General features: G+C 39.2%; 1 protein-coding gene across 1 annotated transcript in view; it reads right to left on the reverse strand.

The window, feature by feature from the left end:
• Positions 1–21,202, reverse strand: part of grk6 (G protein-coupled receptor kinase 6) — an 87,432-nt gene that overhangs the window by 18,676 nt on the left and 47,554 nt on the right. The window contains exons 4-7 of the mRNA XM_042008673.1: positions 16,072–16,149; positions 14,177–14,277; positions 8,073–8,165; positions 2,823–2,886 (exon numbers count right to left, since the gene is read on the reverse strand). Coding sequence (XP_041864607.1) covers positions 2,823–2,886; positions 8,073–8,165; positions 14,177–14,277; positions 16,072–16,149 — 336 coding nt within the window. The remainder of the gene's footprint in view (positions 1–2,822; positions 2,887–8,072; positions 8,166–14,176; positions 14,278–16,071; positions 16,150–21,202) is intronic.

The following is a 21,202-nucleotide window of genomic DNA, read 5'->3' on the forward strand; positions in this document are numbered from 1 at the left end:
TATGTAAATATTTCCATATTTCCACTTTTTCCTCATTTCCTATTATTTCTGCTACTAGTCTGCTACTCACATCAGTGAGGACCTCACCTGGACTCATCACACTGACTTTATTACACAGTCAGCCAGACAGAGGCTCTTCTTCCTCTGCAGGCTATGGAGGCTCAACATGGACTCAAGAATACTCTGCAACTTTTGTAGGTGCACCATAGAGAGTATCCTGACTGGCTGCATCTCCGCCTGGTACAGCAGCTGCACCGCCCTCCACCGCAAAGTGTCTACAGAGGGTGGTGAAAATTGCTCAACACATCACCGGGACGGTCCTGCCATCCATGGAGGACCTCTACACCCAGCGGTGTAGGAGGAAGGCCATCAAAATCATTAAGGACCCCAGCCACCCCAGTCACAAACTGTTTTGTCTGCTACCGTCTGGCTGACAGTTTCGCAGAATTCAAGCCTGTACCACCAGGCTAAGGGACAGCTTCATACCGCAGGCCATAAGACTTCTAAATGTCAGCAGCAACACCACCTTTAAATAATAGCATTTTCTTATTGCTTATTATATATTTTATTGTATAACTTGTTTGTAGTATTCTTGCTTTTTGTGTTCGATTATTTCTATTTCTATTTTTAATGTGGTTTACATTGTTTTAGCATTGTTAGGAGAGCCTGGGATCTAAGAATTTCACTGCCAATAATTATTGATGTAATTTTTGTGCAATTACAATAAATTCATTCATTCATTCATTTACCTGCTCTCCTCACTAAACCAACTCCAGCTCAGCTGCTTTGTGGCGCCACCGTGCATCAGAAACGTCTTCTTGGCTTTATTTCAGCCATAGAGGAGCTTTATTTTCCTTCTTTTCAGACACACAGAACTTTCTGCTCACTGGTTGATCTTTGGCTGCTCCTGATTGGACATCACTGTTAATCTAAGCTCTCTGATTGGTGGAAAGTTTGACAGGAAGTGGCTTCATCATCATGTCCAGGTCTAAATATAGGTCTTTTAGCAACTTAGTAGTGAAAGTGATATTTTTATGATGGAAATGTGATGAATAATGCTGTCATCATGGGTCATTGTGGATTTACCAGATAGAGTCTCTGAATAAACACTACATTTTGTGGCTGATTTGTAAACCTCCTGGAAGGGATGTAAAAGCCTAGAAAACATACGTAGATCACCTAAAGTGTAACTATCCATCACAGAGTTACACACCACCGTTTCTCAGACACTGATGATCATAATATGAGCAATAGCGCTCGGGGTGCCAAAGATCTACTAGAAATTTAAGGGTTAATTATCTTAAAAACCTTTAATAAAACAGAGGGTTTTTTTAAGGAAAATTAAAAGTTGATTTTCTCAGTAAAAAAAATTTACTTCTCATGAAAACAAGCTTTGTGATCTTGATAACGGCATCAAAAAATAAATTGCATTTATGGCCATTCTAGGCCTCCGTAGAAACTGGTGATTTAATTTTTTCCAGAACAGATGCAATCTGCCTCTGAGTTAATGCATTAAAAGTCAAACATAACCACTACCATCAAGTCAGACTTGAAATTACACTACACTCTATCACTTTTACCAAATCAAATCAAAATTTATTTATAAAGCACTTTTTGTGTGTAAGAGCAGCTTTACATGATGAGAACTGGTTAAATATTAAAAACAAGCACACCCAAAGTAAATTCAACAAAATGATGATAATACCTAAAATACAAAGCTCGTTTACTCATCCTGGATCATTGTGGATTTACCACATAGACTCTCTGAATAAACACTACATTATGAGGCTGGATTGTAAACCTCTTGGATGGAATATAAATACCTGGAAAACTTCTGTAGATCATTTAAAGGCTAAGTTATCCATCACAGTTACCATTTTAAGGTTAATAAAAGAAGCATATTTGCTTCCTTCTGCTTAGACTGTGTTCCCCCACTCAGTAGGTTAGTATATCCAGCAGGACAATGATCCACGCCACACAGCTAGGATGATCCTAGTCCTTTTGAAAACCTCTAGAATGACATCAAAATGAAGGTGGATAGATTTTCAGCAGAAAGAGTGAAACCGATGATTATAAAGCAGGATTATTCCACCAAATAATCATTTCTAAATGTTAATTTGTCTAACAGTGAACAGGAGATATGTTTTCTCTCTAAATTCATCATATTCATGTTCATGTTCTACAAACACTGCATCATTTCTCCTATTTTTTTATATTTCTTTTCCTTTAAAGTTTACAACAGATTGATTTGGAAATTAAGAGAAATTTCATCAGCACTTCATGAAAAATAAAGCAAAGCTGTTCAGTTCACTGATACTTGCACCTTTAAAAGATAAAACCTGAGAATCTGATCATTTTGCAGTGGTCTCTCATTATTTTCCAAAGCTGCATGTCTCACTGCTGGACAGTAAAGGAAGATGGCACATAGCACAAATGAAAAAACTAAAATTAATTCAAATTAAATTTTAATTTTAATTTTAAAATTAAAATTAAATTAATTTCCGGATAAATATGAATATCTCTTAGAATGATCCAGCTGTAGCTGTAAACCTCCATCAGATCATTGAACAATAAATAAACATTATTTCTGATAAAGTGAAGCAGAACTGAATTAAAGTTTTCCTACAGAAACTTCAGGACAGTTTGGCCTCATCTGTTCCCCCAATTAGGGAACCCCAGCTTTTAAAAGGTTCATTTCAACCCTTCACCTGAACTTCAAACACATCTAAAGTTAATTTAATATTGTCAGCAGCACCTAGTCTGGAAAATGTAGAAAAACAGATAATAATTGAAATTCAGGAGGAAAAGCTGGAAGTACTCACCTCTCCAAAGCCACCTTTTCCTAAAACTCTGTACTGTCTGAATGTGTTCTTGGTCACCGGCTGCCTGTTGGAGAGAAAGAGGAACTTTATTTACAGCCTATTTATTATCTTATACATTGGTAGAAAAGTCATGTTTAGAACCATGTTTAGAGCAAGTTGTTGTCAAAAGAATAGATTTAGATTGTTGCTGTTGTTGAATCCGACCTGAGAAAAGCAACTGATGGTTTTCTTTTGGTTTTCTGTTGCTACTCGATGAGGTTGAGGAAAAAAAACTGGCAAGTTTCCTGGCAGAAAATCCTGAAAGCAAACTTGTGCTAATGATGGATCTACGATCAGGTTTAGGAAAAATGTTTCACTAGATGAAGGCTCACAAAGATTTTTAAGGTTGCAGAGTTTATTTTACTGGAGGTACTGACGCTAGAAATGATGTAAATACATTTTATGAAGCTAAATCAGAGTTTATTTCAGTACTAATGAGCTTCAAGTGAATATTTGGTCTAAGCAGTTTTTTTCTTCATCACAGTCTGGAGAGGATCCATCCCTCTATCAGACCTGTTGAAACCTGGTTCTGGGGAGGATCCATCCCTCTATCAGACCTGTTGCCCCTCATTTTCAGTCCAGTTCTTGTATCGTTGTCATAGAAATAATTTCTGATGAGGCTTTGGCCAACAGAAGATGGATCAGCTGAAGGTCTGTGCATCTCAGGACTCTTTTAGCTCTGACTCTTCCTCTTCTGTCCTCCACGTGTCCAGTTTCTGCCTCCATGCTGAGATAAGCCAAGTTTCCAGCAACAGCTGTTCTGGAATCACCTTGTTGCTGCAAAAATCCTGTTTTCTGTTCATCAGACTATCTGATCTTTGCTGGTTTTTAAAGAAACAAGAACAGACGATGTGTCTTTTGAAAGGCTGCTGATAATAAAGAGCCTAAAGATCTAGTTTAAAACTGATTCTTTGCTAAGTTGTCTGTTGTAAGTCAACACAAGACTGGTTCATCCCTTGAGTTAGGAACCTTTTTAATGCTTTAATGATCTCAGCAGTGGGGGGTGCTTCATCAGGCCACAGTAGCTGACCAATCAGAACAGACTGGACTTTTCCAGAAGTATGAATCATTTATAATTCATACATTTAGAAATAAACCATAAAATGAACAACTAAAGAGTTTTAATGTAACCCAGAATCAGTTGTGCTGTGTTTACGGCTGGTTTTTGCATTATTACCCCAGGTTTTTAACAGTTTTTAACAGTTTTCATCTCATTGCTCAGTGGTGTGTGCACTTTCTCCAGGGCTAAAAATAATTAGAAGGAGTGGATTTTGATTCAAGATTTTCTTTCTGTGTTAATGTTTGGAGCTACGGGAACCAGCTGTTACATCCAGCGATGTCCAGATTAGAAAACAGTAGTCTGTGAAGAGGATGCAGCTACTCTGATTGGGCAGTTGTCTTGACTGACACTATGTCCAACCAATCGTTTGCTGCCACCCGGAGGCAAAGAACCTTTGGATAACTTAACATTACATGTGTATCATATTTGAGACATTCTGCCCCCTGGTGGACAAGTTTTGCATTACAATAATTCTGACGTCACACAGTGATAAACGGTACATATAATTGTTTTACATTTTGTTAAAGGGCCAAATAAAGACTTCAGATTAAAAAAAAAAAAATGCTCAGGCTTTAAAGAGTTAAACTTTAATTCGGGTCAATTTATGGTGTAAGCCATTAACCACGAAGCCGAGCAGTGAATGCAGAAAGGTGATGAGTAAACTTTACATACACAAGTGCCACAAATGGTTTTTTTAGGGAAAAAAACAAAAAAGTTACTGATTTATATGAAGATAAAAGGTGAATGTCATCACATGGATTCCATAAAATAATTAGACAAGTTTTTATATTCCTGAGGGATTCATAAGGGTCTCAAGTGGAGCTGGTAATGAAAAACAGATCTGCTTCCCCTGAGATCAGCACTCCCATCCCACCCTCCCTCTGGGATGGTTTGGTCGGTTTGATGGACCCTGGGCATGTACTCATTAAATATGAGTAATTTACGGCTTCATACACCCTGTGACTGACTCCCCGGGATGTTTTCAACATGCAGCATCAAGAAGGTTTCAGAAATCACCTGCAGCTTCTCACGCTGAATTAAAAATAAACAAGACTTAAGGAAACCTCCACTCTCAGCTTTCTGTGGCCAACTAAGCTCAAAATGACAGAGTTAACAACAGAGACGTGTCTGATCCTGCTGGAGACACTGACGACAGAAAGCTAAAGCAGTATTCCTGGATTACCAGCATTGCTTTAAATCCTCCAGAGCCCCCATCCTCTGCATCAGCCTTCTTCAGTCAGGTCATTACGGTACGTCTGTGAATGTGGGATCTTTAAGGCTGAGTGATGTTTTATTATTCCTGTCTGTGAGAGGCTTTTCCTGGCGTGCTGGCTTCTTGCACATGACTCTGGCATCACTTGAAACTCATTAAAGGGTTTATTTGTCTTTTAAAATCCAGCTACTGGGCTTTGCTTTGTATCTAGTTTATATGCAATAAACTGAAAATCAGTTACTTTACTAACTTTTCCTGCACCTGTGCTGCCGTTAGCCACGTCCCAGATCCAACAAGCATCTAGATTTCATGAGGAAAATGCAACTTAAACTCAAACTAAACGGTCATTGTTCAGAACTTCACAAGCTGTTGGATCCATTCAATCTGAATCAGGTGGGCTGGAGCAGAAAAACATCTAAAACCTGCAGGACAGCGTTCCTCATTACCAGAGATCCCAGGTCCAACAAGGAAGAGACTTTCTGGGTATTTGGTTGTTTATCTGTGAAAGTTTCCTGCAGTTTGTTGTTAAATTGCTGTTTAATGTAAAAATGATGAGCTTGTTCACATGACAGCTGGAACAACTTTTCACTTGGTACGTCGTTGCATTTCCAAGATAATCAACTATTTTACCCATAAATGAGTAAATTAATTCATTCACTCATTCATTAAAAATATAACACAAATAAAGTTAAGAAATTAAAATTAAAATCTGAATGTAAAATAATCTCAATCCTTAATTTAATTTAAAAATAAATTATATATTATAATACAGCATAATCTGATATCCTTTATCAGATAATGGCATTTATCTGATTATGACAAATCAGATTAACACACCTAGATTCTTCCCTAATACTCGTGCCTGTATATCTGATTTATTTAGTTTTTTATCTGTGCATGGGCAAAAAGCCATGTTGCTTCTGTCCTTTCAACATCTTATGTTAAAAGTAGGAAGTGACGGCGTCGCAATGTGAGCATAAAAGAAAAACATGATGGCGTGCAGCAGCAGGACGTTGGAGTATAAATGCTGTAAAAACATTCACATTTAGTCCGTTTTACAGCTCATTAGCTCCATATTAGCAGCTAATGCTAAGACCGCGGGCGGCGCCATGTTCAACAAAGACCGGATGTTCTGAAAACAACAGGAAGTTACGTCTCTACGTGCGTACTACGAAAGAAGCCCAATAGTAGACTGAAAAATGTAGACGTACAAAAGCTGATTATTACAGTAATCTGATTACTCTCAGATATCTTTTTTGATGGCTAATTTATTGTTTTGGAAATTTTCAAGTAACAGGAATATTACCAACTGTCTCGCAGACTCCGAAACTCAGAGAGCAGGATTTTTATAGGGGCTGATTTTACCTCCATTCACTAAGTTAACTAAAACCTTATGTGAACATCTCAGTATTGTGATTGAGAATTTGACAGCTTTGTTGCAAATTTACTGCTAAAACATTAAAAGTGCCACCAAAAAGAGCCTCATTATTCTAAGACGGCGTGAGTTTTCCATCATTCAGTTTCTTCTGTTGTTTCAGTTGAGATTAAAAATTTTAACTCTACTTATAATGGATGTTTTTCACAGCAGTTAAAGGGTGAAATATCCTTCATCCAAAGGGAACTTCCTCCAGTTTGGGACAATGTGGTCAATCTCCACGGGTTGAACTTTAGGGTCAAAGCTGCTCTACAGTTTCTGGAAAGCTAAATATGCATAGCATATCATTTCTATCTGGTATGCATCATGTGAGGCCTCGTTTCTGCAGGAGTAAACAACTTTTTCTCTGTCAATCCATCATTGTGGATTCAGACCTTCCTGCTTTGTTCTGTTCTCTCTGGATTTGTCTCTCTGGGGATCATTTACCTCCTCAGCTGGGTTGTTTAAGCTAATCCTAGATGAGCTGCAGATGAATTGTTTAGTTTGTGGCATCTTAGATTTTTTTTTTAAAGCAGAGTCTGGGAACCATCAGAGATCCTGGAAAAATTTTTCTGCTGGCAAACAAATCTGATCAAACTCAAAACAAACCACTGACGTAAGAAAACTTTTATCCTGTTGTGAGAAGAAAACACTAAACCTCTGACATGTTCAGGACTAGCAGGAGCATCGCTCTGTGATCAGATGGACTGATTTCAACTCATTGAATTTGATTTTATTTCAGATCTGACCTTTAACTCTGTTTGTTTGATGACATATTAAAAACTGCAGCTGCTTATAGAGGATGGGTCTTCTTGCAATGGTATGTGTGACAGTTTGTGCATATTTCATAATACTTGTCAAATTGTACACTTTTCAATAATAATAATAATAATAATAATAATCATTATTTACCAATAAAAGACTGTAAAAGCTGCTGGCTTATAATTTAACTGGCCTCCGTATTATTCAGCTTTTTCTTTTTCTTTGTTTTTCTCAGGTCGCTGACGTTGGGCATGTTCAGCAAGGTGTTGCATCATGTTTGTTGTGCCAAACATCACAGTGGTTTACTGTACTTACACCACACATATTACAAATCACAAGTTTAGGGTAATCTTGGTACTCAGGAAGATGATTTTTTTAAACGTTTCTGTTCAGTTTGTTCATTTTCTACCTGCTGCAGTTATGTGACATCTGATTATTTTATGGTATTTCAAAACCTTCATTTTTGCTGGTTAGCGTTTTGTATTTGAGTCGTTCAACCCGTTCAGACACGGGTCCGACCTGCTGCATCTCTCTGACTCACTGTGTATTTTTCCTCTAAAATTTAACAGAAAAGTAAAACCTTGCAGTTGTGCAATTTCTGGTGCTGTGAAACATCTGATGTTGTTATTTTTTTTAGAGGATTGCTCTGTAGCCCAGAGGAGATGAGGACACTCTCCACAGGAAGTTGTGAAGCAACTCCGGGCCTGTTGCTACTTGCACTGTAGTAGAGTTCACAGCTCAACTGGTGTTTTTATGCTTTACCTCTCCAGCCATTTCCACTGTAGGAACCTGTTGTAGTACATGCTGTCGAGGTAGTCTGCGAAGGGTGCCACACTCAGGTAGTCGTGGATCAATCTGGAAAACACACAACAACCAACATCTGCAGGTCATTTCTTCAGTCTTTACATCCCACTCTTCAACATTTCACTTCAGTTTGCTTATTTTATAACCAAAACTATGAACATTTCTCTGTGTGAAGTCTGGTCTACTGAGGAGGAAAAAGCAAATCAAACAGATCAACTTCAAAAGTGGTATTTGGACTCGTTTTGGATTTAATAATTATCTGAAAAAAAGAGCTTAACTCAGACACATTCAGCCTTAAAAAAAGACAATTTTTAGGGTTTTCAGTTTAGTTTCAGGTTTTCACATAATGTGAAGTTGTCTTGCTCAAAGTCACTGTGACTGGGACACTTATGAATCATGCACACTGTGAGGATGAATATTTGTGTAAAACTGAGCAAAAATACCACAACGACATCAACATACAGCGATGCAGACCCTCTCAGCTCATTACTGACTACTTTATGGAGGGGAAGTCTTCCAAAGCTTCACTCTTTGCTCTAAAATACCATAGCAACTTTATTTATAAAGCACTTTAAAACAGCCACATCTGAAACAAAATGCAGAACAAAGCCGAACACTAAAAACACATGAAATGGATAAAACATCAGACATGTATAAATATGACATAAGAAATCCAGCATGGGGAAACGTCAGAGCAGAGAAAGTCACTGTGAAAAACTATCTTCAGCAGAAGACACGACTGGTGCGTCTCATTAACAACGACGAGACAGACTACAGGATCGAGGTGAACCACCCAGCATGCACGTCTGACCATCAATGGTGCTACGGTGGAGAGTGAGTAGCACCAAGCTCACAGGAGGACCTCTCCTGGACCATCAACACCACATCGCTGGCCAAGAAAGCCAACCAGCGCCTCTATGTGCACCTTCTACAAAGGCACTATGAAGAGCGACCTGACCAGCGGCATCACCGTGTGGCAAGCCACCTGCTGCACGTCCTGCAGGAAAATCCTTCACACATCATGAGAGCAGCTGAGAAGATGGTCAGCGCCTCTCTCCCCTCCCTGCAGGACATCTACACCTCTCCTCACCCATAAAGCCCTCTGCATGGCGAGAGACCCCACCCACCCGTCACACAACTTCTTCAGCCTGCTGCCATCAGGAAAGAGCGTGCAGGCCAGGACCACGACCAGGACCAGCAGGCTGAGGACAGCTTCGTCCACCAGGCTGTCAGGATGCTGAACTCCCTCCCTGCTCTGCCCCCCCCAACACTTGAACTTTTTACACACCCAGTTTGACATCCCATTGTTATTTTTATTTTTTTTATATATTTTGTTAGTGTGTCAGCGTGATGGCACAGGAAAAAAAAAATATTTGCAAATGTGTTTGAATAATCCCATAAAGGGTGGGCTTTGATGGACAGCCAGACACGAACATAAAAATATTCATTTATTCATTCATTCATATAAACGGCCGCCATTAAGCTGGTCAGAAAGAATTTGCCCCAGGCCTAAAGTAGTTGCCTCCAGCTCTAATGTGGCAGGCAGGTTACTGCATAGTTGGGGAGCAGCAAAAGAGAAGGGCCTGTCCTCTCTGACTTTCCTCCTGGACCTCAGTACCTGCAGGAGCAGCTGGTCACATGACCTGAGGGACCGAGTTGGTGAGTAGGTGAGTGTAAGTATGAAGGAGCTCAGAGAGGTTAAGCAGGGCAAGAGCATTTAAACATTTAAAAACAACCGTGAGACGTTTAAGTTCAACTGTAAAACACACAGGCAGCCGGTGGAGTGAAGCCAGGATGGGGTGATGGGTTCTCGTTTACCCAGAAGAAAAATAATAGAAAAGAGAGAAGTGATCATGATCTAACTTTTCAGTTAAGAACTTAAAAATAAAAATAAAAGGTGATTTTTCCATGAACAGAGAGTGATTGGAAGTCATTTCATTTACAAAAATAACTGATCAATATTAATCAGTAAAAACTTGCATCCATGGAAAATAGAAATAAGTTAAAGTTAGCTGTTTAATTCAGATCGGTGTGAGGAGCCAACATTGGCAACGCAGCTGAGACCAGTTCCACACCGTTACCGAAAAACCACACCAATTTCACATGGGAAGCACATGTGCTTCACATGTTGTTCCAAAACCACACGTTTGCAGATGCAGACCACATGTAGTTCACATGTGCATGTAAGTGTGAACTAAATGTGGAACACACACGGAGCACGTGTGATTTTTCTGTAAGGGTCAAGTACTGGTAAATGTAATAAATGAATATTTGCTGTCTTGGTCACGGTCAGTCATGATGTTTCCAGAAGGCGTTGGTCCAATTAAAAAGATTAATGAGCTTTTACAGGAGAAGACCGCCTCAGATAAATGTTTGCTTGTTTACATGTTGTCTGCAATATAATTAAAATCATCCAAACAAGCCATGATTCAGAGAACTAAAATCAAATGAAATGGTAAATATTGTAAATGGGATTCATGTGAGTGGACCCCGTCCTGTAGAAAAAAAGTGGCCCTTCGTCAAGATGGTGGATTGTTGGTTGGTAGAAAGAAAAATGTGACGGGAAAGTCACGGGGCTGGTTGAAGAGAAGAAAAGAGTAAATAAGACAAACCGCTGAAGTTTTACTCGACTACACAATCAGCCTGAGCAGAGCCGTTAGAGGATGTTGCTTAATGTGTGAGTGATGATGGAATAATGGTCTTCCTCTAAAGCATAAACAAGAGAAATGCATCCCAGCGTTAATGTCGTGTTTCATCTTTTTCATCCAAATATTCACGTCGTTTGGTACTTTTTTACAAATTATCATGTCATGCCTTCATCCGTCTATAGGACTCTAGATTAACACCAAATGTGGGTTAAAACAAAATTAGGTGGGTATAAATAAAAACTTCCAGCCACTGTGGCAGGTGATGAGTTAGGGATACATCTTTGAAAAGAAAGAAAAGCCAAATGTTCAGCCTCTGCTTCACAGCAAGCAGGGAGCAGAACTTTGATGTCAACACCACTCAGCCAATCACGTGCTAGCACAACTTGGATCGTACCATTATGTAAAAGAAGGAAGGCAGACACTCAAAAGTAGGTGTAGTGGTACAGACCACGGGCCTCATTTATCAAGTTGGTGCAGGAACAAAAACCAGTGTACGCCAAATATTGTCAACTTGTGGGATTTATGAAAACCAAACGTGACCGAAAAATGTTTCTACCTCCACGCAACTCTGACCCTGGCGTACAAACATAATCTAGAAAAACGGGAAACGGCGACAACAACGGTCCAGATTAAAATCAAGGAAATTATGTGAAATGTGAGACATTTGTGCACAATCCACGATTACCTTTCACACCACGTTAGATATTAAAGCTGTTTGCAGAAATAAATAAAGACGCACATTCGATATTCATTCTCCTAAGAGCGCACGCTCGGAAAAAAAGAAAAAAACAGGATGTTTTCACCAACGGGTCCAAGTCGGTTTGGTTGGTTCAGCAAACCCCCATTTCTGTTGCATTTCCACAGCAATCGTACCTTCACCTGGTAGGCGAAGCATCGGCCGGATAGCAACGGATGCGTCAGCTACGTAACAGTGTGACGTCATAGCAGTGTGACGTCATAGCAGTGTGACGTCATAGCGGTGCGACGCCTTCCCTGAATTCTAACAAAGATGAAGGTGAAGGAGGAGAAGGGTGGACATCCAGCAGGTTGTTTTCTGGCTTTAAACAACAATATATCCATCGTGTATTTAAGCATGGAGATGTTACTGCTTTGTTCTTGAGTCATACTGGAAGTGATGGCGCTTTCGACCAATCAACGGACGGCTGTGTGTCTAGATAAATATAAGGCTAAAACCGCTGACTTGCACTGAAAGCCAAGCATGCTGTATCTCTTGCTTTTTGTTTCTTTGTGGGTAATAAGTAAAGATTTAAGAGAACAAAAACAATTTTAACAAGTTTCTTTTTAGAGAAACTTGCAGCTTTTTTCAGTCTTTCATAAAAAAAAATCCTTTTAAAAGGTTTGAATAGAGGGAATATGTCTCAGATTTTGTTATTTTATCTTTAGGTGTTAGAGAAAAATCTGTTAGTTTTGATAGTAAATGTCATTAAATAAATGAAAGGAGCAGAACTGAATCTGATCTTTTTCATCACATTTTAACTTCTCATACTGGATGCTGATAGCAACAAAAAAAAGAAGAAAGACATTTTCATGTGATGTGCTTGTTTATTTCATCAAAATCTTTTAAATAAAACCCTTAAGGTACTGGTTTCCCCCCACCCTGAATGAAAATAGTAAAAGCTCCATTATAAAACAACCTGGAGGTGTATGGAAACTTTGGGTGAATCTTAAAATACAACAAGCCTCATTGTTCCCATCAGCAGAGCAGGGAAAGATCTGAGAAACCTCAGTAAAGATTTCAGTTGTTGAACATGAGAGTACTAAAAATATAAAGTTAAATTTTAGCCTCAGAGAAGCAGCTGAGATTTATCCATAATAAGTGTTTAACAGAAGAATGGGCTGGACACACAGGAGGTGACGTCACTCCTTTTTCCATCATTTCCTATGGAACTTGTGGAATAAGGCGGAAATTAGTAAACAGTAAAAGTATAAATTAAAGTGTATAAGTGAAAATAAAAATTAAATAAAATAAAAAGTACTTGCTGACTGTAGTGGTTAATGCATCCACAGCCCTCAGCCTCATCACTGGCGTCCCTCAGGGCTGTGTGCTGAGCCCACCCCTTTATACCATTTACACCTCTGACTGCATCGCCTCCCACCACAGCAACCCCATCATCAAATTTGCTGATGATACCACCGTGTTGGCTCTCATTTCGGCGGGAGATGAGTCCACCTACAGGGACGAGGTGGAGCAGCTGTCAGTGTTGGTATTGGCACACTTTCCTGAGCGTCCAAATCGAGGAGAACCTGACCTGTGCTGGTGAAAAGGACCTGCAGAGACCGTCTTTCTAAGTATCCTTAGAAGTAATAAGATCACTCATTTTACAGCTGCTCCATAGGAAGCATTTTAACTTGTTGCATGTGTATATGGTCCAGCAGCTGCATGGTGGCCCAGAAGAAGGACCTCCAAAGGGTTGTCAACACTGGAGAAAGTCCACAGTGGACCTCTGCCTCAGAAGGGTCCACAGCCCCTCAGTGATGCCACCCTGGACACAATCTTTCTAAACTGCTGCCATCAGGCAGATGATTCTGAAACCTCCAAACGAGAAAAAACCGACTTGAAAACAGCTTTTATCCTTCTGCTGCTAAAACATAATATTAAGTTAAAATAAAGGTTTTTAAATTAAATTGAACTAAATTAAGTCATGTCATTTGTTATTAACATCCATTTTTAATAGTTTTCATCGCATTTAACACAGAGACACGATGACACCCAACCCTGAACTTTGACCCCAACAAGGTAAAATGACACAAGAAAAGCTTCAAATATAAAAGCCGCCTGAAGCGGAGGCGTGATGTTTAACTCACTCAACAGTGAGCCACGTTCTCAGTCATCCTTCCCATCTGCTGAACTCATCAGTTTCATGTCAAACAAAAGCAGGAGCGTTTTATTTCCCAAAAGTCATGTGATAACAGCTGCTGGAATAACTGTTTCTAATGAGTCCCTCAGTTTTTAAGAGTGTTCGAACCTCTGGTGTCGCACTTCTAAAGGAAACTGAAGGTGTTTTGTATCCGTGTAGTCTTTCCTGTTATAGAATTTCTCATCCTTCCCCTGTTGAACTGACTGAGCTTCAGCACAATGCTGTATTTGACAGTAGACTTTGCATAAACAAATCATTTCCAAATCACTAAGGTATTATGACCACTGCAGGCTGACTTTGTCGTCATTATTCAAAAGAGTTTGACTCACAAAAGTCTTGTTAACAGACATTGTGACTCACAGCACCGGAAGAGGAAGCTGCTGCAAGGCCACGGCCTTTTTCTCTGATTCCTTATGAACCAAATGATGCAGGTTGTTTGTGTCAGAGCCAAGACAAATCATGGAAACATGGAAAAATAAACCCAGTAAGGAAACTAGTTAGGTAAAGAAACTTAATGGCATAGCGGAGATCTTACTTGGTACAGTCTTTGAAGAGCTCTTTGCAGGTCTCATGCTGCAGCCTGTCGGCACACTGAGCCGTCATGGCCTCCTCCACCTCAGACACGTGGTCCTCCGACTGCACCAGAAACACAAAAACAACCGTGACGTTGAGGTGAGCTCAGCTGGATGAAGTTGGTCTGAGACACGTTTTCGTCCACACTCTGCAGACTTCTGCAAGTTCAGACTCGTATGGAAACAGATAATCAGACAGAGAAGCAGACGTAGAGATTTCACCTCGTTTTTATGATACCAGATCATGTGTGTTTACTGTGAAACATGGAGCTGCTTTTTCACTTTAAAGGAGCAGTCCGGGCATTTTAGAGCACATTTATTTCATTTTAAGTAATAATTTTTCCCTGAGAGGTGGGATTGTTTCCTCTCTCTGGTAGAAGATGTTGCTCACTGACATCTCCAGGAGCTTATTTTACCTTCATGCAGCTCTTTCAGCCTCAGTTCTTAATGCATTTCTGCTTATGTTTAAGTTGTTTTTGCTTAAAGGATTTGTTCATAGGTAGAAATAAATTGACTTTTCATGATGTGTTGATGTCCATTTGTTAAAGGAAATTAATTCTAAGCAAAATCAGAAAACATCACAAAATGTTTCTGGAGTTTTACAAAGAAATTAAGCTGTTTTTTTCTATATTTAACATCCTTTATAGTCCAGCTTTTAAACTGGCTCCAGATTTAATTTTTGTGTGTCTTCTGAGATGCTGAAAAGAATTTTATTTTCTATGTTGATTCTGCTAAATTGATTCTGAGTTTGAGCTGTAAAAACATTTGATGGTGTTCTGATATATAAAGCTGAATTTTTTTTACCATTTGGATTTTATTTTATCTTTTTTAATGGGCATAAGTTCTAGCTAGTTTTTTTGTAATCCAGCTTATTTATTTATGAAATCTTTATTTTTTTCAGATTCAGATTACTGTCATTCAAGAACATTGGCCTCAAGCCAACATAAAAACATGTAGATAAAAATATTTTAAGAAAAAGCCACCAGATATAAAAGTAACAAAACATAGTATAAAAATAATAGACGAGCCAGGTGCCAGAGCCTCTCGCTTCTTTAAGTTCCTGTTTAAACAGCAATAAAATAATATCCAACCAGTACGTAGGTTTGGATATAATTCTGTATTTCTGTGGGTCCAGTCTGTGAACCGTTCCAAGAAATGTATACATATATATACATATATATATATGTATATATATATATAATGCAAATAGTAAAATAAATGCAGGAATTTTTTCCATTTTCTCAGGATTTTAGAAAAATCTCTGGCCATTTCCACCGACATTACGGAGGTGAAGATTTCCCCTTACCACAAGATTTTCATGACTTGCAGCAGTGGATGCTTTACGCTCCATCATGGTGATTTGTCTGGTCTTTTGAGTATTTCAGACATTCTCTGGCAGAGATTTGCAGTAGAAAGATTCTGACTTTTACCTCCACTTTCATGCAGTACTCTAGGAAAGTGTCATGCACGGCCCTTGGTGATTTACAGGGCAGATGCTTCACATTTCTTTTCTAATTCTTCTCTGTGTTGAGGATGTTGAATGTTGAATGAGCAGTAGCCCCACCCTCCATCCCAATCGCTGAATCCACGTTAACCTCTTCTTGACGAGGCCGATTTTTTGGCTCCTGTCTGAAAATAATCCTACCTACAAATAAAAATTTTAGCTTCTTTTTTAGTTACTTTTTGGTTTTTACTGTCAGCTTTCAGATGCAATGCATGTTTCGTGTCTTTTAATTGTAGTAAATGATGCATATATATTTTGATGGAATAACACACAATCTCAACCATAATTCCTCTCTAATCACTGTGGCTCCGCCCACCATGTGATGTCAGAGCGGTGCATGACAGCAGCAGCTACCTTTGGGTTGAAGTATTTGTCGACGAGTTCCTGACCACACTCCTTCCTCTTCTCGTCTGGAGTCACCTCATACTCCGCCTGCACAGAAACAAACAAAAAAGTCTGATAATCAGGCGATACAGATCTGGATGCCTGGACCACACATATAAAAACATACTTAAAACATCTACACATGAAGGAGTCTTTTTTTTAAACAAAAAAACTGCCATCTGAGTTTTTCACAATTTCTTTTCAAAACATCCGTTAAGGCCTGCATCAGACTATTAATAAAAAATATTGGAAATAAACCCATGAAAAGTTATTTGAAGTTTCACAAACAAGCACAAGATGATGTAAACAGGAAGCAGGAGGAGGATGTCTTAGCTGTGGTAAAAACCACAGAGGAAGAACAGCAACGACAACAAAAAATATATAAAAATACTGAAAGTGAACATTTGGAGGACATGGTGGAAAAGATCAGGAGCCATGAGCACAAAGTGGTTTAGTTACCAACAAGGAAGATTAACCCAGAAAACGTATTCAACCCTCCTTCAGGTCTAAGTCTTTATGAATCAGGAGATTATTTAATAAAGAAAATCAGATTTTTACCCATTTTAAACATCAAGTTAATACAATCTCAGAAAAATCCAGCAGCTTGTAGAAGCTCCTTTAGCAACAAAAAGTTGAAGTAACTTGGTGTTTTACACAGAAGTTCAGTTGTGGTTCTGGTAGGTCTCAGTGTTCCTGACACAATCAACCATAACATCCTGTTAGACTGGAAAATTGTCCAGTTACAATGTTTTTTAATCCTACTTAAAGGACAGGGACTACTTTGTATGAACTGGTAATTACACATTTGCTCAAACAAAGACGACATGTGGAGCTCCCCATTAAAGAGAAATCTGAAATGATCCAAAACTGTCATTCACTCAAAAGCCTAGTGTCCATTCAGTCAGCAATGTTAAAACCAACAGATCACTACAGAAATCTTGTAATCCTACTACATAGATCCTAAATCCTGATCCTTGATAGCTGATGTGCTGCAGGTTTTAGATATTCCATGCTGCAACACACTTGCCTCAAATCAATGTGTAATCAATCAATGGGTCATTAGCAGACTTGTGCAGAGCTTGATGTCAAAGGGCAACAGTTTGAGTCTGAATCAGGTGTGTTGCAGCAGGGAAACATCTAAAATCAGCAGGACACCAGCCTTCAAGTACCAGGATTGAGGATCCCTGTTCAACTATAATGGATTTCCCATGAGATAATTAATTGTAAAATATTTCTGCTCGTGTACAAGGCTCTGAATGGTCCTGGTCAAAAGTATAGATGTGGTTTGCTGACACCATATGAGCCACGAAGACTTCTAAGATAACTGGGGTCCAGTTTGCTATCCAGAGTTCAAACTAAACATTTAGTTTTTCTGATATATACATGTATATATATATATATATATATATGATATATATATCATATATCTTATAGAATGATATATATATATATATGTGTGTGTGTGTGTGTGTGTGTGTGTGTGTGTGTGATATATATACACAGTGAGGAAAATAAGCATTTGAACACCCTGCTATTTTCCTCGTCTGTTAGGATCATAATATGTTTTTGTTTTTTTTGTATTACACGGTCTGAACCTGGGCTGAACTTGTTGGGATGTCCACTCCTGGGAAGATTGGCAGCAATAATCTTTCCCTCTCTAGAATGATGAACTCCAGATTTTTTGGAAATTACCTTATAATCCTTCCTAGACTGATGGGCATCTCTAAATCATTGCTAATGTTTTTCCTCCATGGCATTGCTGCTTATAGAGGAGCTCACGCTTATAATGATCTGTTAATTGGTGCACTGATCAGCAGCACCTGTCTGCTACTGACCCTTTGCGGTGGTGGTTTTTCTGCATGCTATTTCTGCATTTTAGTTTAGTTTTTATTTGTTGTGCTGTTGTCATGTGAAGTTGAATTTATCTCATTTAAAGAGCTAATAAGGACAAAATTTTGTCCTGATATGTGAAACCTGAGAGAAAAAATATGAAAGTGATCTCAGTTTAAGTTTACAAACAGTGTAACAGAGTGGTGTGTGACAGGGAAAATGAGCAATAGTTCAGAAAGTTTTTAATGAGCTCAGAGTCATTCATTTATCATTTGGCATGTAGTAGAGCTAAAATCTGATCAAATCATTTAATGACTGCACTAAAAGTCAATAAGCAGTTGTATTAAATTAGTGCTGAGCTGACCCAGCAGCTCTGTGTGCGTCCTGTAGACCTCTTTTCCTAATTTCAGATCTAATTGAAGAGTTTTGGGAGGCCTGGTCCTCACCGTGCAGCATATGATCTGATTGCATGTGAATGATCCGCAGTAAACCGAGCCTAACTGGAAAACACCAAAGTGCTTCCTCTTCCTCCTCGCAGCAGGAACCTGTAAACTAATGCAGAGACAGTTCAAATCTCATTTTCCTTTTCCATCTCGTGCTCTCGCTGTACTCTCAGATGAGACGGGAAACCGTTGTGGGGTAAAAGAGGACATAATTGCTTTGGGTGCGAGAAGTATCCGCTGGACGGCTAAAAGCTGTAAAAGCTATCTGGAGCCAACAGAGAGAGGGACTGATGAAGTCTGCAGTTTCTAACCTCCACAGCTTTTAACAGAAATCAGAAATGAAGTTTCCTGGTACGTTGTCAGCGTTACAGCTTGGAGGTGAGGACGAACTGGTCATTGTAGCTGAGAAACAGATAACCAAGTCCAATCCCGTTGCCAGCGACAGAAAATGACAAGTGCAACTCAATATACAGCAACTCCTCCATTATTGGCGCTATCTACATAATTCCAATGGCCTCTGAGAGCAGAGGCGTAGCTTTCCCTTCATATACGACGTCTTATCCAGGGTTACCTGTGTGACGTTAGCACAGCCTGAAAGCAGCAAGAATGAAACTTTTTGACTATTATAACAATGTTTTAGTGGTGTTTTCTGTGTAAATAATATTTTAGTGTTGTAAATAAAAGTTATAGCAGTGTTTTCTTTTCCTTTCATTATCTTTTTCTTATTTGTTTGAAGCTACTTGCAGTCAAATGTAAAGGAAGCGGTTGTGATGAGAATCATTGATTACAGAAATTCCAGTGATCATTAAAAACAATCATTAAAAACACAAACAACATAAAACAGATAAAATATAAATTCAAGAGGGCAAAAGAATAAGGAAAGCATAGATAGCTGAACAAGCAGTTACAGACACGTATTGCATCAGCCTTCCGACTCTTTTTAAAGCTCTGAGTCAGCTCCTGCAGCTTAAAGTTCGTCTGTAGGCTGTTCCAGGCTCCAGGAAGAAAATTTTAAAGCCTTTTTGCCAAGTTCAGTGCGAGCTTTGGGGACCTTCAGTAAAAGAAAATCATTAGAGTGCAGACAATAGTTACTCAACTTAATTTAAATATTCTAACTCTGAACAGAGCTTATTTATCCTGAATGATGCATCGTTAGCATAACATGCTTCAACTTTTTCCGATCTGTGGTACTACAGCCATTAACATCTCATTCCTACCCAAGGCCGGCTTTACGCAGGGGCAAGAGGGGGCAGTGCCCCCTCAAACAAACATTCTGCCCCCTCAATCAAATGCGCCGAAATGGGCAAATCTCTCCAAACGCTCTCTCCCCTCTGTACTGAACTCTGTGTGTCGGAGCTTCACAGGATCCATTGTAATGTCTTCAACAAGTCCTTCCCACCACCACAGAAAACAACCAATCAGTGTTTAGTATGCAAATGAGTTGACATACAGCCTGATCTTGCGGTGTCATATTTCTCCCCCTCGTAGAGAGAGCGGCTGCTGAGCTCCAGCGGTAAAACTTATAGAGTAAAGCTCTGTTAAATGTGTTGTAGCGATACTGAATAAATACTTATAATAACAGACGTATTTATTGCATCTATTCTGTCAACTGGGGTTTGTTTCTGTTCTATTTAAACGCCTGTTAGTAGGAGCAGTGATCAATCACGCACGGGCCATAGATGTGACTGCCTCCTCGGTACTAGACTGAGGGAAAACGAGCTGCGCATATGAGACCCCTCAAGCTCCGCCCAGCCTTTAGTTCAGCATGCTAGTTTGAAGAAAAAAATAACAGAAAGTTTCACTCTACATTCCCGCTGCTTTCAGCAGTTCAGCTCAGAGCTTCATGTATGCCTTGTTGGTTCTTAAAATTTTGATGAAGGATCATTTAGTTTTTACTCATTTTCATTTATTATTATCATTATTTCCCCCTGAAGGTTCACTGCCTTATTTTGGTAGGGGGTTTAATTTTTTGCTCTGTTATTGTTGTGCTTGATAGTTATGATTCTTTAATCATTATGGTCTATATACAGACAGAAACAAACACACAGATAGTTGAGTTTATTGTTATTAGTTTCAAATTTATTCAAAATGCTTAGACATCTAATGGCTGTCCAATAGGGCAATTGTTATTTTGTTGGTTGTTAAAGCTTTGATAATGGATCATTCTTTTCTTTTTTCTTACTTCATTTTTGTTATTGATATTTTCTGTTCCCCCCCTGAGGGATTGCCACCTTATTGTGGTCAGGGGGTTTGCGTGCCTCAGTGACTCTAAGAGCTATACCAGCAGGAGCTTTGGTTTCAGGTGGGACACCCAAGCTGGACAGGTCTTAGAGTAGAGGCCTGACAAAGTGCAATCCATTTCTTTGAAGTTGGACTCCACTAACAGCACAGTTCCGTTAAAGAAACACTTAAAAAACAACAACAAGAAAATGCTGAAGTATGTACTCATAATGCCCCCTTCAAATTTATGCCTGCCCCCTCATGTATGCATTCCTAGAACCGGCCCTGTTCCTACCTCTGACACTCAATTTCTGATGTAAGCAGAGGGCTCTGTAACGTCACTGGCCAGGACAAGTAGAACTAAAACCACCCTCCTCCCTCCCCCCAAGACACAAATCCTGTCTGAATGGGGCTTAATCGTTTTAAATGTTTTCTCTCTGTGATTATGATCCCGTCTGACAGAAAAGCTGCCATGATCCTCAAGGTCAAACATTCATTTTTTTTATTTTTTGAAAAGCTTTGTTTATAAAGTTGATGCTTTCAGCCACACTGAACAGACCGAATTCAGAAAACATTTCTTTCTTTAGGCTTGTTGGCCATTTAAAGCA

Source organism: Melanotaenia boesemani, chromosome 15 (assembly GCF_017639745.1).
Source record: "Melanotaenia boesemani isolate fMelBoe1 chromosome 15, fMelBoe1.pri, whole genome shotgun sequence".
Classification (NCBI taxonomy): Eukaryota; Metazoa; Chordata; class Actinopteri; order Atheriniformes; family Melanotaeniidae; genus Melanotaenia; species Melanotaenia boesemani.